The 15,343-nt window shown below is 35.4% G+C and overlaps 2 protein-coding genes across 2 annotated transcripts in view; both read left to right on the top strand.

The window, feature by feature from the left end:
* Positions 1,691–4,756, top strand: LOC107608842 (metal transporter Nramp6-like). The gene is made up of 10 exons (XM_021107721.1): positions 1,691–1,747; positions 2,084–2,204; positions 2,299–2,403; positions 2,589–2,698; positions 2,852–3,025; positions 3,169–3,205; positions 3,616–3,704; positions 3,868–3,984; positions 4,094–4,234; positions 4,379–4,756. Exons 1-10 carry the CDS (start codon positions 1,691–1,693, stop codon positions 4,391–4,393), a joined length of 966 nt encoding a protein of 321 aa, XP_020963380.1. The 3' UTR covers positions 4,394–4,756.
* The window catches only part of LOC107606820 (flavone 3'-O-methyltransferase 1-like), a 14,275-nt gene continuing 13,854 nt past the window's right edge, over positions 14,923–15,343 (top strand). The window contains exon 1 of the mRNA XM_021107420.1: positions 14,923–15,256. Within this exon, the coding sequence (XP_020963079.1) occupies positions 14,938–15,256 (319 nt within the window). The 5' untranslated portion in view covers positions 14,923–14,937. The remainder of the gene's footprint in view (positions 15,257–15,343) is intronic.

Below are 15,343 nucleotides of genomic sequence, written 5' to 3'. Positions count from 1 at the left end.
TACACTTGTAAACTAAATGACTTTCATAGAGTACACTTTTACCATTTTACCTGAGTAATTCGCGAAATAAATTTCGGACACATTATATACCAACTTGCCTTTTTCTATCTTATATGTTTTCCGCGCAAAGCGCGGATGATAAGACTAGTTGAAATAACAAATAAGTGGCTAACATAATTATAAATGATACAAAAGCTTTTCACATGAACCAAGCAAAAAGTTAACAAAAAGAAACACCCATTATTGGCAATAAACCAGTAATTTTGTTTATACTCAATAATTGACATCCATAAATAGTAGTGTCTGATGTTCCAATTTCCACCTACTACACAAGTTTACTTTAATTTATGAAAAAGTATAGGTAGACAATGAAAATATTAAATAATGTGAATAATAAATATATTGGATGTTCATTTTACTAGGTGTGCGGATAGTTATTCTAATATTAAAATTTAGATGGGTAATTTAGAAGTGTAGTGTATTTTAATTTGATTAGTGATTGTTCATGTTGTTCAAAAAAATTATTGATTAGCTAGCAGTACCCACCCTTAATTTATATATAGAGACCAATTAAAACTACATCATCATCATCTATTTCATAATAACTTTCCTATCAATTCAAAACTCACTCAAACATGGCCCTTGCATCAGATTCCAACGGGGAACCCCAAAAGTACTACCTCAAACACTACTAGAAAACTAATTATTACAAACGGTGATTTTCGACGGATTTTATCCCACGAAAATACAGACGAAATTTTAGAGAGATTTTTTTGTCGAAAAATAAAAAAAATGAATTAGCATAAATTACAGACGAAAAACAAAATTCGTCGATAATTTTGTCGGTAAAATTAATTTTTTTCCATAGAAAATAGTTACAGACGGATTTTTCGTCTGTAATTAAATAGACAAAATACTATATTTTATCAAATTATTACAGACGGAAAAATCCGTCTATAACTTAAAATTTTCTGTCGAAAACATTGAGCTAACCCTAACTTACACCCTAGTCTCTCGAGCTCCATTCACCCTCCACGCTAGTGAAGAGCTTCTTCCTCTATCCGTCCACGCTCTCTCCGTCCACGCTCTCTCTCCGTCCACGAGTTGCTTTCACCGCTGCTGCCGCCGCTCGCGTCGCACAATCTCATCACTGACCTCAGCAACGGCCATTCGCTGGTTATCCTCATCTACCGGTTCAGGAATCACTGCACTCATCCTTCAGGGAAGATCTCTGCCTCTAGTGGTCGCGGAGGTAGTTGCGTCGTCATCGTTCTCACCGCTCTGGGCCCATCCGCCTCCTTCATGCACGGTGTCATCTCCCTCCAACTTTGCGACGGTGCCGCTGTCTGTCGCCCAGCCAACCACAACCTTTGTAAACGAGTAAGGTGGCTTTGGCGGTGGGCGATTCAACCCCTCCGCTGCTACTCCGCCGTCCTGGATGGCAACTTCCTCCTCAGCTCGGCCCGAGCCATTTCCTCCAAATGCGCCAAATGTAGATCCATGTGTTCTTCTCTTGTGTGTTCTGGAATGAGAGCTAATTTTGATTGCAGTTTTGGAATTGAATTTTGGAATCCTACTCAAACTGAAATTGCTCTTGATTATACTGGTTGAAATTCAAAATTGAAAGCTAATTCTTCTTCTTCAGCCAAATCTGTTGCTTCTTCTTCGTTTTTTGCATAAATAGACAAAGATGAATGCTGAATTATTGCTCGATCTGCCAGCTCTGTTGATTTTGTTTGTTGTTGAGGTTAAAATGTAAAATTGAAATCTGATGAGTCTCTTTCTTCTCCTTTGATATGAACTTCTTCTGTAAGTTTTGGATTCCTTGCTGATTTTGAAGCTTTTGCTGTTGTAGACTCTAATTTTGCAATTTTATATTCTGAATCTGAATTCTAAAATTGGAGATATGTGATTATTGAATTTTCTGTTGCTAGCTTTGCTGAATTTTTGCTGAGTAGTGAAAATTCTGCATTTGATTTGGCCTGAATCTAGAAAATTGGAGGCTCCTGGAGTCGTTGATGATCGTTGATTTGGCTGTGGTTACTGTTCTAAGGTCGTATAATGAGACTGTATTTTTGGTTAGTCAAAATTATCCTTCATTTCCTTTTCACATTTGTTTTATCAGCTACTTTGGATCATATTGGTGGCATCCTGCGCTGCTCTATTAATTCAATCCATGGCAGCCAATCTTGGGGTCATCACTGGTACTTAAATCAATTTCATTTTATAGATACTTTTCAAGTACGCAAGCAACTAGCAATTTTCTCTTGTTTTTCGTTCACTCTCTACTGCTTGCAGGAAAGCACTTAGCAGAGCATTGTAGAAATGAATATCCTTGGGCTACCAACTTTATTCTTTGGTTTATTGCTAAAATTGCCATAGTCGCCTGTGACATTCCTGAAGGTATTCAGATTCATCTAGCAATTTTCTTTTATCTCATTTATTTGTATAATTACCATGTTTTATAGGATACAACAGAGTCCATGACTTTAAAACATGCACAACCACCAACATAAAAGTTAGATCCATGATTGGCAACCATATATTTCCATGTTTTGAAATCTTGATCTCTCACTCTACATGTGCAGTAATTGGGACAGCCTTTGCATTAAACATGCTTTTCAGCATACCTGTTTGGATTGGTGTTATTCTGACAATACTCAGTACATTGATCCTCTTAGCTTTCCAGCAATATGGGGTAGTTTTCTGTGTTCCATTCTTCTCTACTATTATACGACAGGAAATTATTTGTATCCTGAACAAATTTATGGTCGTCATTGCATGTTATATTAGGTACTATCTATCTATATAACAACAATATGAGCCCGTTTCTATGTTGTTATTGAAACAGGTTAGAAAACTTGAATTCTTGATTGCATTTCTAGTATTTACAATTGCTGCATGCTTTTTTGCTGAGCTTGGATATGCAAAACCTGTTGCTAAAGAAGTTTTGAAGGGTCTTTTTGTGCCAGAACTAAAAGGAAGCGGTGCTACTGGTCTCACGATTTCACTCCTAGGGGCTATGGTTATGCCGTGCGTTCTCCCTGTCTTCTACAGCCATTTGATTTTTCTTTCCTTTTGAAATGTATTCTCAAGCTTTGTTTCTTTGTGAATTCTGCAGATTATCCAGTATACCACTCACTGTATGATGATTTCATCTGAATGCAGAAATTTGGAGATCCTATGTTTCATAGGCATGTTGCAGGTTGGTGGCATTCAATTTCTTTTTTCAGTTTATGTCACATTAAACTCCATCTCAGTTAACTCTAATGATATCAAAATGTTTCTTGAAGAGTTAAGAATTTAATAATTACATATACAACTACAGGTTAAAATATGTTAACTTTTCCGCAATTAGTATATTCACAATATATACACATAGTGTTACAAATGGGAAAGTTCTGTTATCATGTTTGACACTTCATGACCTTATTTGATATGAGAATGTTTCTCCGCATTGAATCGAATCAAATCCTAACAAGTGGTAACAGGATCTATGTCATTTCATATGTTAGGCGAAAGAATAGGTGAAGGAACTATAGAAACCACAAGAGAAACTGTAACTACATATACTTAATTCACTTGAATGACAATTGGTTCTGTTGTGGAAAATAGTTGCAAGTATTTGGGGTCTAGTAGCATTATGGCTAGCAGATGAAGAGTTCTTACCTTTTGATTATCAATCATATGCTAAGGAGCTCCAGGTGTGTTAACTTTGTACTTTTTACACTCAGACTGTTGTCACTGAATTCGACATGGCAATATAGTGCCATATAATCTATGTAGCCGACCTCACATTATGAGATAAGGATCGTTGTAACTGAATTTTATAAAGATATTCATGAAACCAAAATGTTTGAATCACAGCTTAATGTGAAGAACTTGGAAGATGAGATTTCAAATAAAGACATGAATTTGTCTCCTATATTGAAGTCAATCAAGGAGCTTGAGAAAGCAGCAATCAAGATAAATGACCAGAGAAAGGTATCATTTGGCCAAGTTTAAACTTAAAACAAACACAAGTTCTTAAAATAACAACTATCATATAATAAAGTGTTTTCTTTTCTTTTCTTTTGTTTTTCTTTTTGTTCAGGAAATAGAAGCAAGTAAAGGTTGGAGAACATGGAAAGAGTACCAAATGAAAGTAAGAGATGTGAATGATAGACTTATGATGGATGAACGTGCATTCACTGACAGAGATGGCCTCTTAGGAATGACATGGCATAAGCATTTGGTGAGTATATAGTTTTTTACTCTAAGAAGCAAGTGTTTTCTAGGCCAGTTTCCTCATTCTTCTTCTGACTTATAATATCACATAGTCTTATTAATAAATACCATGTAAATATTAGATGAATTCTACTGTTTTGAATGAAACCAGGGTTCTAACTTCTAAGAAAGATGAAATTGAAGAAACCAAGCAAGCAAAGTAGAGAAGAAACATCAAACATGGCTGCTACTGTTGGAATCACAGAATTTATTGGAGCAGAGATGATTGAGAAGGCAATTTCTTAGTAGATGAAGCTATTTTATTCAAGATAAAGTCAAAGAAGGCAAAGGTCCTTGTTGAGGTAAATCTATATTGCGCCTTTCAATTGAAAGGCAAATTCAGTTGCCAAATATTAGTATAGTTGTGATGTGTGTGTGAAGACCATTTAGAAGGATGAATTTTTAAAACTCTGCTTTGTGACAACTTCTATATCAGCAAACTCTATAAATAAAGAAGAGAGCTGTGTCAATACAAACTGTGTTTTCTTCCCTTTGCTGATTAAAATAAATAAAATATATAGAATATTATCTCAGTATTTCCATTAATCAATGTCACAAGGATCTGGTTTTTAAGATTTTGCGAGTTGCCTTATAAGCCATGAAAGTAATTAGGTACCTTGAAATATATTCTTTTTCTGGTTGAATAAGCCATTAGATTTTCTTTGTGCCAGAATTTCTTGTGCCAAAAAGGGAAGCATCAGTGAGAATTTCTTTGTGCCAGAATTTCTTGTATATCAAGAATGCTATTGTATCATCAAACTTAACTCCTTGAGGCACCAAATTTAAGAGAACAATGGTTTTCTCTAGTTGATGATTTGCTGCATTAGCTCCAACAATGCAAACCTGGTTGCGACTCAACAAAAGATTGGCTGCAATTTCCTCAGCTAGCTTGAAAACCAAAGGGAAGAACTTGTATATTGCAATGCTAATGTGGAGTTTAACTTGAAGTGGCTACACACAACCACAAGGAGATCCAGGAGGTGTATTTGTCAATGGCTCTGAGCAAGTCACCATCATGCAATCTAAAAGGAATAGGATTAATATAAAATCTTGTTTGTTTAAATTGTTAAAAATAAAGGAACTAGTAGTGTCAATGAGTAATGTAAATAGTTATAGTTCTGTCAATGGTTTATTTTTTTGGGTATCTTTTTTTTTTCAATTTACAGTGTGTTTGATGGAAGAAATTTAAAAAATAAACCTAAAGTATTCATTTTGCAATGGAAAAATTTAAAAAAATTTCTATTTTACTTTACCGACGGATTTACAGACAGATTTTCTGTCTATAATCATAGTGTGAGATGATTTTTCAAAGTTCAAATTACAGACGAAAAATCCGTCGAAAAATCTGTCTGTAATTACAGACGAAAAATCCGTCGAAAAATTCGTCTGTAATTACAGACGAAAAATCCGTCTGAAAATCCGTCTGTAATTACAGACGGAAAATCCATCAGAAAGTTCATCGCCTTTGGGAAATGGATAGAAAATTTACAGAGGGAAAATCCATCGGTAACTGGTAAAAATCCGTTTGTAATTTTTCGACGGAAAAAAATCCGTCGGTGAATAATTTCCGACGGAGCTTTTACAGAGGGACAAAATCCATCGGTAATTTCGTCGGTAACCAAAAATCCGTCTGTAATAAAGACTAAATCCGTCTGTAAATCTGTCTGTATTAATCCATTTTCTAGTTGTGAAACCAGAAATTGATGATCAAGAACAAGAACAAGAGGATGGGTTCTTGATTGCAAGGCAAATAACAAGTTCATCAGTTGTGGTTCCAATGGTTTTGAGGACAGTCATAGAGCTTGGTGTATTTGACATCATAACAAAAGAATGCGAAGGTGCAAAGCTCTCAGGTTTTAGAATGTTCCAAATGGATGTTAAATGTGCTTTCTTTAATGGCTTTATAGATAGAGAAGTATTTGTGGCACAACCCCCCGGTTTTGAAAATAAAGAATTTCTAAATCATGTTTTTAAACTTTCAAAGGCTCTTTATGGCCTTAGGCAAGCTCCAAGAGCTTGGTATGAAAGGCTTAGTGCCTTCTTAATGGAAAATTACTTTCAAAGGGGTACCACCGATACTACTTTATTTATCAAAGAATCTAATGATGATATTCTTCTTGTTCAAGTTTATGTGGATGATATTGTGTTTGGTTCGGCCAATAAAACCTTGTGTGAAGAGTTTGGAAAACTTATGACTAGTGAGTCTGAAATGAGTTTAATGGGAGAATTAACCTTTTTCCTTGGTCTCCAAATTGAACAAACTCCTAGTGGTATTTTTATTCACCAAGGTAAATATGCAAAATAATTAATCAAAAAATTTGGCCTTGAAAATTCCAAACCAATGGAAACACCTATGCATCCAAATACTAAACTTGAAAATGATGAAAACGGCAAAGATATGGATGAAACACGGTATAGAGGAATGATAAGTTCACTCATGTATCTTACTTTCTCTGGGCCGGATATTGTTCAAAGTGTGGGTGTATGTTCAAGGTTTCAATTTCACCCAAAAGAATCCCATCTTTCAGCCGTCAAAAGAATCATTAGATACATTAAGGGAACTTGTGATTTTGGCTTATGGTATCCTAGATCTGATGATTTTTGTGCAGTAGGATTTTGTGATGCAGATTATGCGGGAGATCGGGTGGATAGACGGAGCACATCCAAAATGTGTTGCTTCCTTGGAAGCTCACTAAACATGTGGTCAAGCAAGAAATAAGCCACAGTTGCTCTATCCATGGCTGAAGTTGAATACATATCTGCCTCTGCTTGTTGTTCTCAATTAATTTGGTTAAAAACCCAATTAGAGGATTATAAATTGAAAATCAATAGCATACCTTGTGATAATATGAGTGCAATAAATATTTCTAAAAATCATGTTCTGTACTCTAGAACTAAGCACATTGAAGTTAGATATCATTTTATTAGAGAACATGTGCAAAAAGGTACTATTGATATTCAATTTGTGAAATCCAAAGAACAACTCGCTGATATATTCACTAAACCTTTGTGTGAAGATAGGTTCTGTTCATTAAGGAACAATTTGGGTATGCTGGATTTAAGTTCTGTTGAAAAATCGTGATTTTATTGATCCTGTTTGTTTTTGTCTCGTAGGTTGGAAGGAGACAAATCTGGGAAGGTAGTGAATAAGCCAGGAAACAGGGGGAGACTGATCACAAGCGTTACTGAACATAAGGCCTACCAAACTCTTTTGACCCATTCCATGACTCTGGCCCGTTTGATTTCTTCATCATTTTTTAAAAAAATTAATTTTTGGAGGTTATCACATCATATCTTTATAGGGAGAGTTCATGTCAAATCAAAATCTTTTCCCCTACTCTCTCCCTTGATTCAAGGAAAAGATCTTTTAGTTACTTTTTAATTTTAAAAGATTTCCTTGATGATAACCGCTCCATTAAATATCCATTATTCTATTAATCCTCTCTCCACTCAGCATTAAATGCAGTTGTAACCTCTCTCCATTCTCTAATCCATTCGGCCATCCCTTCATCTTCTCACTCTCTTCTTCATTTTCTATCATGAAAAATAAGTTGGCACCTAAAAGAAGCAACCGAACCCATCTTCCAAAAATCCTTCATCTGCTCCTCAAACCCACACCCATATCCATATACATTCTACTTCATCTTCTTCCCCTTCTTCACAATCAACCGAAGCCATGAGGAGGAAAGTAATTGCTCAGAGAACCTCTTCTCGCAAAAAGGTTGGAAAAGAGAAAGAGCCTATGGTCGAAGAAGAAGAAGCTTCACAATCCTCTCCACCTCCTTCACCCCAAGGCGATCAACTCCTCATCCATCTGGCCGAAGCTCTCAGCGTTCAAAAGGTTACGTTCTTCGCAACACTAGAGAACCACCAAACTTGGATTCTCTAGACTTCAAGAATAAGTTCAACAAGAATCATTCTCACTTTGATCTGGCTCGGTTCAACTCTTGCGTTGCCTACGAGTTCCATGGTCAAGTTCTAGTCAACTGTCAACTGTGTGCCTCTCACATAGTGAATCTAGAGACTCTGGGTACAAAGAGAATTGACTTCTCTACTCTGTTTGACAATCTCAAGTGGACTCCACTATTCAAGATTCAAAAGCCGATTTAACCAAATTAAGTTCGTGAGTTTTACGCGAACATGATGTACCATGATGGAGCAATCCATTCTTATGTCAAGAAGGTGCATCTGACCTTAAACAGAGAAACTATTAGTACTGCCTTAGGGTATACTGATGAAGGAGCCACAGCATAAATATCAGGAAAAGTGGGACTCTCAAGTTGGGATTTCCTATAAGATTGCCCTAACTTAAGTTTGTGAAAATTTCTCTGCACTTGATGGGACTGTTCTGACTCACAAAGCTCTCGGGCCTGTGAGAGCTCTGCTTCACCGCATTATCAACTACATTCTAATGCCACAGAGCGGGGCTCCTATCAGAGAGTAACAGGTTGTGATACCCTAGTTCTCTTTGCTATTCTTACTTCTTCATCTATTTTATTTGCTTATTTAATGGTGCGTCACATGTGGGACTGTGTACGTAGTGATAAGAAGGCGAATATGCTTTATGGTATTTTTCTTACATGTATCTTTGAACATTTTCATGTTGATTTAATCAATGAGCCTGTAGAAAACAAGGTGTCTACCATCAAAGGAGGCGGAGTTTCTAGAACCGGAAAAGGAAATAAAGGAAAAAGCTCGATGCCAACCATGTCGTTTGATAGTGATCTTGAAAGTCGTCCTTCTGAGCCATCTAAGCTTGCTGAATCAATCAAGGACATTGTAAATGAGCTTTCACATATGTCCAAACTGATGGCACGTTCCTACAAAGAAGCTCGTAAGCAGGCTTATCAAAATGAAAAAGCATGGAACAAGTGTAATGAAATGATCAATCTGCTTCTCCAAAGCTTTGAAAAGGATATGGCTCCCTCCGACAAAGACAATGATCTCTCTGACTCTGATGTGAATCTATCTGATGCCTAACTGTTAGGCTCATTGCTGCCCATTTTTTTTGAACAATTTCTAAGTTTACTGCCCCTTTGGATTTAGTACTATTTTTTGTGTGTTGTTGGTTGACTGTACTTGGATAATTTGGACCCCTTTTGCTTTGGTTATTAAACTATTATTCTATATTTTGGCATGCTTTTTTTCATCTGTTTTGCAGGTCCCTCCTTGATGAAAAAAGGGGGAGGAATTAAAAAGGAAAGAAACAGAAACAGGGTTGAAATCTGTTGAAACATGTGCTCTAATTTCTGTTTTTTATTCTCTGATGATTATTGGTTCATGCTCTAATTTCTGCATTATCATGTTCTGAATTTTTTTGTGCTCTGATACCTTTTGCCAATTTTTTTATGAAGTTTTGTTTTTGATAACTGAATATGAGAAAATACTTCATTGAGACTGAATTATTGTTTTGTTTGGCAAAAAATTTTGTTGGGCAGGAAATTGTTTTGAACATGTTGATATAAGTATGTTGAGTCTTGGCTATTTGTTGCAATGTACTCTGAGAGTACTCCGGCATACTTTGTTATTGAACAATAAGCTATTTAAAAAGATAACCAATCAAGTTTTGATTATCTTATTCATCTGCTCAAAAATCAAACTGTTCAACATTTTTATGTTCTATATGTTGAATATATTATATTTTTTAGAACTGTATTAAGCTTGGTTTTTAAGACTATTACAGGTAATGCTCCCACTAATAAAATAGCACATATTAAGGGGGAGCTATCTAACAGATGGAAAAGGGGAAGATTCAAAATCTTTAAGGGAGTACTCTTAATCCTTATCATTTTTCTATTCAATTTTCAATAATGTTTGTTATCAAGAGGGAGATTGTTGAGTTTGAAAAACTTAAAATTAATGTGATGATCAAGCATTATTAAAAATAATTAATTATAAAATTATTAAATTAATTTTAAGGCTATTATAAATTAAATTAGCAAATTAACAATTTTGTTAGAATTTGCAGATTCTGTTGTTGGGCCGAAACTTACAACAAGCCCAATGTGATATTCAGCCTTGTACAGAATTTCAATTGATAAATGGCTAAAATAATTATTTGGTCAGCAAGATAATTGGGCCTAAAAATTATTCAGCAAAGCCCAAAACAAGGTTTCCAATTGCCCCAACTTTTGGTTGGACCGAAGTGAAAGAAGAAAGAATGAAATGGAGCATAATTGAGTTCGGTTACCCACTCCCCTCTTTGATGGAATTCAAATTTAATTAACTTTGATTTAATGCATACATTGGTAATATGAAAGAGAAAGTTTACATTAATTTGATTGCCATTAATGCATTACACATTACTAGGCATGGGGGTTTGGAAAGTGGAAATTTAACTCATTTTAATTTCTTTCTTTACTTCCATTGAAAGCTTTTCTCTCTTATCTCTCTTCTCTCTCTAGTTTTCGGTTATTTCATCTGTCAGGAAAGAAGAAGATGCAAGCTATCAGAGGTAGAAGCAGAGAAGCTTTGAAGAAGCAAGCAGCCAAGGTGATGATGGCCCTTGCAAAAAGAAGATCTACAGTATGGCACGGCTGAGATCTTTACCACTAAAGGTAAGATGTGGTGAAGAAGCCTCAAGATCTCCATACCTAAAATGGTAGCAATCCCATTCGGTCATAGAAGAAGATCCCTGTGGTATGGCTCGTTTCTACTTTTTGTTCATCCATCACAGAAGGTAGCTACTGTAGCTACGTGGAGGAGGAAGCAAAAGTGGAGCAGATGGAGCTGTCAAGGATCAAGTATTCATCAAGGGTCAGAAATCCTTCTTGGGGACCAAGTCAAGATGGAAGGCTTAGATTGATGAAGCTTGATGAGAAGGGATGAGAGAGAGGTAATTGCATATTGGTTTTGCTTTTGGGTCACTCTCTCCTCTCTCTGTCCGAACCGGTTTTGGTGTTGAAGAAGAAGAAGTTGGCTTGGTTGAACCGTTTCAACCTTGGAAGCTTCCCCTTCTATAATAAGGGTGAACGGCCAAGGCTTGAGACAAGGAGAGTAAGCACAGAGTTCTCATAACTACCCAAGCTAACAGAAGTTCTTCTCCTTCAATGTGTTTCATTTTGTATTTTCTTTAGTTTTGTCTGTCTGAGTCTCATGGTGAAAAAGGCAAACAGTGTGAGGTTTGTAAGAAAAAGCCAGTGAGTGAAAAAAGGCAGGGTGTACAAAATTAAATAAAAAGCCATATGTGTCTTATAGGTCCTTTGTACATCTATGAGTTGTGTATCATGATTCTGTGAGAATTTCCTTGCACGTTGGGTTAGCACTTAGCAGTTGAAAGCTTAGGGATAGATTCTGGACTTGTCCTGGATAGGAAGGGTAGTTCCTAGGAAGAATTGGCGTTTGTAATCTGTTTGATTATAGTGAAATTCCATCATTGTTGTGATGAAGACTGGATGTAGGCTGTACTGCACTTAGCAGCTGAACCAGGATACTTTTTGGTGTGATTCTCTCTTTCTCTTCTACTCCATTTCAGTTTCTGTTGCTAAGGAGACAAAAATTGAAAAATATCTCCTAACTGGGTACGAGACAAAAAGAAAATATCTCGTGTCTGGTTATGAGACAAAACACAGAAAATTCTCCTGAAACATTCTAAAAGGCAGCAAGTATTACTCAACGAAAAAGAGGCTAAGATTCAACCCCCTTCTCTTTGCCACTGATTACCATCAATTGGGAATGCCTAATTGATTATATTCTGCTAATAGTTGTAATTGTTACTTGAACTACTTGTTTTCTACTTGTGATTGCCTTGTTTGTTTGTTTGTCTATGCGAATTATCGGAGATGGAGGTATGGAGGAAAGGAGGAAAGACTTGGAGTTAGAGTTAAGTTAAGTTAGACTTAGATATCCCAAGAAGACCACCTTTTATGGCTTCCATTTAATACTTTTAAGGTTTATAATCTGAGTGTCGGCGTCCTAGGATTGCCTCTGGCATTCCCAAGACCTTATATATTATGTGCGTGACACCTTTACCATGCTGAGAACCTCCGGTTCTCACCCCATACTGTGTTGTTGTTTTTCAGATGCAGGTCGAGAGGCACCTCGCTAGGCGTCTGGACTTCTGAAGCGAAGTGGTTTCTGGGTTGCTTGTGCTGTATAGTTTATGTATATATGTACTTAACTTTCTCTCTGAATAACTTGTTTATTTTGTTCCTCTTAGAGGTTTTTGGAGAGCTATGGTTTTATCTATACATTTTGGGCATTTTGGGATATGTATATATGTATGTAAATATTCTCCGGCCAGCTTTGCCTTCGCAAGCTGAGTTAGGAGCTAGTCATTTTGTATCCTTGACTCTCTAATCTCACTTTCTGTTTATTTATACTTATGAACTTTGGATTTTTTTAACACGCAAGTAATCTCGTTTTCTGAGCGTTGCGCTTTTTTTTCGCGATTTTTGTTTCACCTAATTTTTTTTCTGAGGCTCCAAGTTTATTATATTCTTTCTGCTATTATATGTATATATTTTATTTTAGAGGTCGTAATACCACACCACCTCTATTTTACGGCTTAAGCGTATAGCTTTGGGTGGTAGGGTGTTACACACACCACCTTAAATTTTCACACTAGTTGTAACCCCATTATAAAGGTTGAACGGCGAACCCTCTTGTTTTTTTTGAAAACAAATAGTACCAATATATATGTACAAGCTGTAACTAATTAGGTTACATTGCCACTAATCACCTTTAATTTAGCAACTATTCTAATTAGGCAATAGGCATGAACAACTCTTTTTTTTTTTAAAACAAATAGTACCAATATATATATACAAGCTATAACTAATTAGATTACATTGCCACTAATCATCTTTAATTTAGTAACTATTCTAATTTTTTTTGGTGACTCTAGTAACTATTCTAATTAGACAATAGACATGACAGTCACGTGATATTTTCTAATTAAGATTATTTTAATAAATGACAAGCAGCACACTTGTTGGTGCATCTGTCACAACTAGAAAATTGATTAATACAGACAGATTTACAGACAGATTTAGTCTTTATTACAGACGGATTTTTGGTTACCGACGAAATTACCGACGGATTTTGTCCCTCTGTAAAAGCCCCGTCGGAAATTATTTACCGACGGATTTTTTCCGTCGGAAAATTACAGACGGATTTTTACCAATTACCGACGGATTTTCCCTCTGTAAATTCTGCATCCATTTTTTCGAAGGCGACGTACTTTCCGACGGATTTTCCGTCTGTAATTACAGACGGATTTTCCGACGAATTTTCCGTCTGTAATTACAGACGAATTTTCAGACGGATTTTTCGTCTGTAATTACAGACGAATTTTCAGACGGATTTTTCGTCTGTAATTACAGACGAATTTTCAGAAGAAAATCATCTGCACTCTGATTACAGACAGAAAATCCGTCTGTAAATCCGTCGGTAAAGTAAAATATTTTTTTTAATTTTTCTATTACAAAAATAAACCTGTTTTCATACAAAATAAATATAAATTTAATAAATACAATTTTTTTTATCTATTTTGTATTCAAATATTTATAATATTTCAAAAAAAAACAAATTCATCGTATTATCAAACTAAAAGAATAGTACTATAAACAAGTAAATTAATATAATTCAAAATATAAACAAAGTGTATTAATACATTAACTATAATATTAAGTAACAACTATACATCAAAGTGTGTTGATACATCAACTATAATTCATCACAAACAAATATTTAATTAAAAGAGTATGTAGTCAAATCTTATGGAATAAAAAATCTCTTGGCATGTATATTTGCCATGCCAAGCCAAGCCAAGCTAAACAGATCATGCTGGAACTGCATAGGTTCTTCCTCTAAATGAGACAGTTGCATCGGTGGTAGTGTTGGCAGCGTTTTCCTACATGAGACATTCCTAACAGAATAAGCACTTGCTCTTGCAACCTCAGACGCTTCCTGCAGTCACTTCAACGGTTACTAAAAGTTGTTGAAATTGAAGATTTTATTTGAACTTAAAAACGAATGCCACAGCATCCAAACAATTTCTATAAAACAAACCTCTAATAAAGAAGCCCCCCACTTAAAGAAGCCACGGAGAGAGAAGAGGGTATAGGTTAGGTCTAAATTAAAATTTTCAGACAGAAAATTTTAAATTACAGACGGATTTTCCGTCTGTAATAATTTAATAAAATGCGTGTTTTATCTACTTAATTACAGACGGAAAATCCGTCTGTAACTATTTCACGGAAAAAAAATTAATTTTTCTGACAGAATTATAGACGGATTTTCTTTTCCGTCTGTAATTTATGCTAATCTATTTTTTTTATTTTCCGACAAAAAAATTCCTCTGAAATTCCGTCTGTATTTCAGTGGGATAAAATCTGTCGGAAATATCCGTCTGTAATAACTAATTTTCTAGTAGTGTGTAGACCTTCATGAATCAGAGCAGATTGTCTCCAATTCGGTATGAAGTAGCAAATTTTTAACAAATTTGATTATATAGGTTGTTGATCAAGTTTATTGCATGTCTAATAATGTAATTTGTAAGACAAATTGAACTGGCTAAACTACTTAGTTCATCCATCTTTGTAATCAAAATTTATTTATAAATATTTTTTTCTGAAAAGTAGAAACAAATGCTCTTTTAAGAAAAATAATATACAAGAGAAAATCATGCTGTTTTCTGTTTGAAAAAACAAATTATGAATGTGTGTTTGAATGAGCAGGAGTGAATTGAAAGGAGCAATCCTTGAAGGAGGTATACCATTCAATAGGGCTCATGGCATGCATGTCTTTGAGTATGCAAAGATTGATCCTAGGTTCAACGAGGTTTTCAATAAGACTATGGTCAACTCCTCCACTATATTAATGAAGAGGACTCTTGATCTCTACAATGGATTTGAGCACATTAATAAACTAGTGGATGTTGGTGGTGGTGTCGGGAACCATCTTAAATTGATCACTTCTAAATACCCTCATATTCATGGTATCAATTTTGATTTGCCTCATGTCATAGAATGTGCTCCCCTCTATACTGGTACGGATGTGCAATTATTTCTTCTTCTTTTTTTTCTTTCCATATTTGGACATATCCATTTAATAATAACCAAAACTCAAAGACAAC

The sequence above is a fragment of the Arachis ipaensis genome, chromosome B07 (assembly GCF_000816755.2).
Source record: "Arachis ipaensis cultivar K30076 chromosome B07, Araip1.1, whole genome shotgun sequence".
Taxonomy (NCBI): Eukaryota; Viridiplantae; Streptophyta; class Magnoliopsida; order Fabales; family Fabaceae; genus Arachis; species Arachis ipaensis.
The sequence above is the reverse complement of the archived record's forward strand: the minus strand, read 5'-3'. Positions and strand labels throughout refer to the sequence as shown.

What these genes read in the sequence shown, in the direction of transcription:
- LOC107608842 (XM_021107721.1), top strand. Translation starts at nt 1,691, where the DNA reads ATGAATGCTGAATTATTGCTCGATCTGCCAGCTCTGTTGATTTTGTTT. An exon ending in TGATTTTGTTTGTTGTTGAG is followed by an intron (nt 1,748 to 2,083) that starts GTTAAAATGTAA and finishes ATTTTTGGTTAG; the next exon opens with TCAAAATTATCCTTCATTTC. An exon ending in CAATCTTGGGGTCATCACTG is followed by an intron (nt 2,205 to 2,298) that starts GTACTTAAATCA and finishes TACTGCTTGCAG; the next exon opens with GAAAGCACTTAGCAGAGCAT.